We start from the raw sequence: 4,285 nt of genomic DNA on the forward strand, positions 1-4,285 counted from the left end.
TGTATCGATTGAAACAAGGCTGAGTTATTTCAAGACCAGGAAATACTTGGATGATTAATTAGATGAAAAATCCACCTACCCCAGACATTTGGAAGCATATAGTTTTTTAATTTTTTTTTTTCTGTTAGGCTATCCGATGTCCTAGGTTTGTTTCCCAATCCCTTGGCTTTTAGTTCCTTTTGTTTCATGTGAGAGTAGCCATTGTAGTTTTAAACACAGCGTCAGTAAAAATTGTGAAGCTCTAGTTATGTTTGTTCAGATATCTCTGGATGCTTGAAAGAAGACCGCTCAATTTTGTTTAGTCGGAGCCATCTTTTTTTCTACGCCAAAGATGAATTCCGAAAAGTGGTCTTTCAGAACTTGTGGTGAAAGCTCATGATGAGATGTTGAATCAAGCAAGCCAGGGTTTGATGTCTGGATGAAATTCTTGAATAACTCGACATCATACGCAGTTTTCCTCTTTGTATTTGTATTTTCTTGTTCTTCTACGAATTTGATCAGTTCCTCAGCTGTGCTCTTGACAAACCTGCTTCAGCTTGTCTTCATTTTATAATAAACTTAAAACTTAACTTCGACTGGCAAATAGACCAACGCAAAAACTCCAGAAAGACCAAATGACAGAAAACCACAAGTGCTCGACAGCACGTTAAAATACTCTGAGCTGATCGGTCAAAAATAGAAATGACATCACTACTGGCAGGATAGCGCATTTATTGGTTTGCTACCAGTCAGTATATCACTAACTCGTATATAATAAAAGGGTTTTTGAACAGAGGGCCTAACAAAGAAGACAATCGTACTGAGCATAACGTTGAAACCTGGTTCAACTGCTGCACTGCTCCATGAATGCTCGCACAAAAGATTATTTTTATGGCTTTTGTTGGACACAGTGAAACACCCTGCAAACCAAGAACTGAACAGTCTCTTTAAAACTGGCTTTGCTGGATGCACTGATTTACAATCCTTTGTTGATTTCCAGTCGTACTTTGACTTCTGTCCATGATGCAATTCTTGAGGACTTGGTCTTCCCAAGTGAAATAGTGGGCAAAAGGACAAGAGTTAAAATGGACGGATCAAGGTTAATCAAAGTGTAAGTAAAACATACATTAAACAGAGGTTTAAAGTTTGATGTATTTGTGATGATGTCACAGTTACAGATAGCCTGCTAGCAAGCTGTCTGGGGTGCTCTGGCGGCAAGGCAAAAAGCTTTTTTGCCCCGCTGGGAGAGTTCCCAAAGAGCTGGCTCACAGGCTACAATACAGGAGGAATTTTAATCAAGGTTTGAAGCATTTTCCTTCGGAAGCATAAGGTTGACATTTAGCACTGACTAGGAAAGAATGTCTGATACAGTGCTTCACTGCAAGCCCTAATAATTTTATATCAAGTCAAAGCTCTTTATAGTTTTATTTAATTTTTAATTATAGTAAATTGTAAGAGCGCCTTCTGTATTGACTAGCATTTATTTGTTCTTTGCTCCAGTCACCTTGACAAGCTTCAGCAAACTAATGTAGATCACAAGGTAAGACCAGTGTCATTCATTCTGTTACTGGTTTCCATCCTATTTATTTACTATTAATTAAATTCTTTGAATCTTGTATTATAAAAAGTTCTTGGGTGTCACTGGTTCTTGCTGTTGTTATACGTGTATGATCAATCATTCATTCGCAAGAATTTCTTTTATTTGCATGTAGTAGTGGTCAAATATCTTGCTGTACAATTTGTCTTCTGTTTGAATAGTAGCACACTTGCATATTGTTTCAAAGACTTAACAAATCAATCACCTCCCTGTACAGCAAATTACAAAATACTGATCGTCCTACCCCAAGAGCTCAGACAACATTGCGATTTTGTTTGTTATATCTATTATAAGTTACTGAACTGAAATTCTTTCTTGTTGTAGTTGGACACATTCTCCACTGTGTACAAGAAGCTCACAGGCAAGGACGTGGTGTTCGAGTTCCCAAGTTATGACTGAAATCCTTGTTAAAAGTTTAATTAAAGTCATATCTGATATGCTTTAAATTGTTTTTTCTTGTCTGAGTTGTGTGTGCGTATAACCCCCCTCCCCTCCCCCCACCCAATAACTAAACAGTCCGGCGATAAAGAAAAGTGCGTCGAGATAAGAGCAGCATTGCAAGAGTTACCGTTAAGTGGTGTAGGCTTACAGTGCTAGCATCATAAAGTGTTCATTACTTCTTTGGCCACAACAACACCTGTGGTTTGAATATTTCAGCATTACATGTTCAATATGGAATCCAGGCATTTGCAACATTTAAACGTCCATAATGCATTAGATTGCATCTCAGAGAACTTCAATCTCAAAAATTTTCCTGGAGAAGCATGCCCCGGAACTCCCTAGAAAAGCGCGCCGTTCGCAGTCCTGATGGGCGCTATGGACAAACTCGATCATCTGGTGTTTTGGATATACCTTTATGTCGCCTGTCAACAGGGCAGCGCTCCTTTGCTGTCAGAGGAGCAAAACTCTGGAACTCCTTGAATGATAATATTAAGTCCTTAAAATGCCCCAGGAATTTTAGGCGTCATCTTGTAAATGTTTTATTAAGTTGATATATTTTTTGTAATTATAATATTATTGTATTTACATTCTTAATTAATTTATATAAATTTGTATTTTTTATTCTATTGAGCTGAAAAGCCCACTTAGGGAGCATCAATAATATGTATGTATGGTAGGCCCCCTCTTTAACAAAATCCACCGTCCGCCCCTGCCCACATCAAGCTGATGACCACGCGCGGCCGGGGCACACAAGGTCGGCGCGAGTTCGAACTTCCACGTGGAGCACGTTGTATAGGGACTTTGTGCCGAACTAGAGGAAAAGGGGCGGTGTAGTGTCGTAGTCTCCTGGTAACGGGTTTACGATGTAATATATGCGGACGTAGTAAAGTAAGAAATTAGCATAGTGATTGAGTGCGAAGGAGAGAGATGGTTCGAAGGAGGAATATATGAATTAACAAAACCTAAGACTCTACAGATATATTAAAGTTCTAACATGAATCCGAGGCTTTATGGTAAAAATTGCAAATTTTTCAAGACTCCATTGTCTCGCAATTCCCAAAAGAGGCTTGAGCACAAGGAAAACTAAACCAAACATAGAAAAATGACCAGAAGGCCTCGGAGTCATGTTAGAATTCTAATATATTGAACGTGGGTTATTGTTCCCTTGTCCCTTATTTGAGGGGCAGGAATTGAATGTCTACCATTGTCTAGGGTAAAATGAAATATTCCACTTTTGTAATATGGACCAGATGGGGTTTCCCCGCGGTTGCTCAAAGAATGCCACTTGGAACTAGCTCCATCTTTGACGAGGCTCTTTAATTACTCCCTCTCTCGTGGCACACTACCTATTGACTGAAAGACGGCTAACGTATATGCGTAGTTCCAATTTTTAAGTCGGGGGAACAAACGGCAGTTGATAACTATCCCCCTGTTTCCTTAACTAGTGAGGTTGTCTTATACACAATCACATATTGAGTGGCTCTATGGATGCAATTTTTCTAGACTTCGCAAAAGCCTTCGATAAAATCTCCCATCCACACCTGCCAATAAAACTTCAACATTATGGAATCAAGGGTCAATTATTGGAATGGATTTCAGATTTCTTGACTACAAGAAGATAAAGAGTAGTAATTGATGGCCATTCTTCCGGCTGGTCTGAGGTAACATCTGGCGTGCCTCAAGGAAGTATTTTGGGACCCTTGCTCTTTCTTGTTTATATTGATGACTTTCCTTTAGCAGTTAACTGTAACTGTGGACTCTTTGCTGACGACAGTATTCTTCATCGGAAAGTTGCTTCAAAGTCGGATTGTGAAGATCTTCAAACTGACCTTCATAGTGCCTATGACCGGTGTAACTCCTGGCTTGTTACTCTGAAGTCCGGAAAGTCCTTGCCTAGTCCCTGTGCGGCGTCTTGCCAGGCGCTCTCGGTCAATGCATTTCGGTGACGTATCCGAGACGAACGGCCGGGAGACGCCTAGACAATCTCGGAGTGCGCATGGATTCCATATTGAACATGTAATGCATTTTTGCGTTTTTGAAGAGTTCCCACGTTCAACTGAAATAATCTATAAATAACTTTGCGCGTGAATATCCTTCGCTTAAAGATCGGCACTAACCTGGTTTCTGTTATCAAAGAACAAAAATATTACTTTGAATCGGAAAGAATACAACTATATAACGTGCTAATAATTTCTCTTTTAGTTCATTTTCAAATAAACCATTAAAATGATATTTCTTTATTGATAAAAAGATTTGAAACAGTAGTTT

The 4,285-nt window shown here is 39.3% G+C and overlaps 1 protein-coding gene across 2 annotated transcripts in view; it reads left to right on the forward strand.

Annotated features, from left to right (window-relative positions):
* Positions 1–2,022, forward strand: part of LOC140952008 (small ribosomal subunit protein eS7-like) — a 149,688-nt gene extending 147,666 nt beyond the window's left edge. For both annotated transcript variants that reach the window (XM_073401405.1, XM_073401404.1), the window contains exons 7-9: positions 980–1,090; positions 1,480–1,519; positions 1,901–2,022. In XM_073401405.1, the coding sequence (XP_073257506.1) occupies positions 980–1,090; positions 1,480–1,519; positions 1,901–1,975 (226 nt within the window). In that variant the 3' untranslated portion in view covers positions 1,976–2,022. The remainder of the gene's footprint in view (positions 1–979; positions 1,091–1,479; positions 1,520–1,900) is intronic.
* Positions 2,023–4,285: the final 2,263 nt, after the last annotated feature.

Source organism: Porites lutea, chromosome 11 (assembly GCF_958299795.1).
Source record: "Porites lutea chromosome 11, jaPorLute2.1, whole genome shotgun sequence".
NCBI lineage: Eukaryota > Metazoa > Cnidaria > Anthozoa > Scleractinia > Poritidae > Porites > Porites lutea.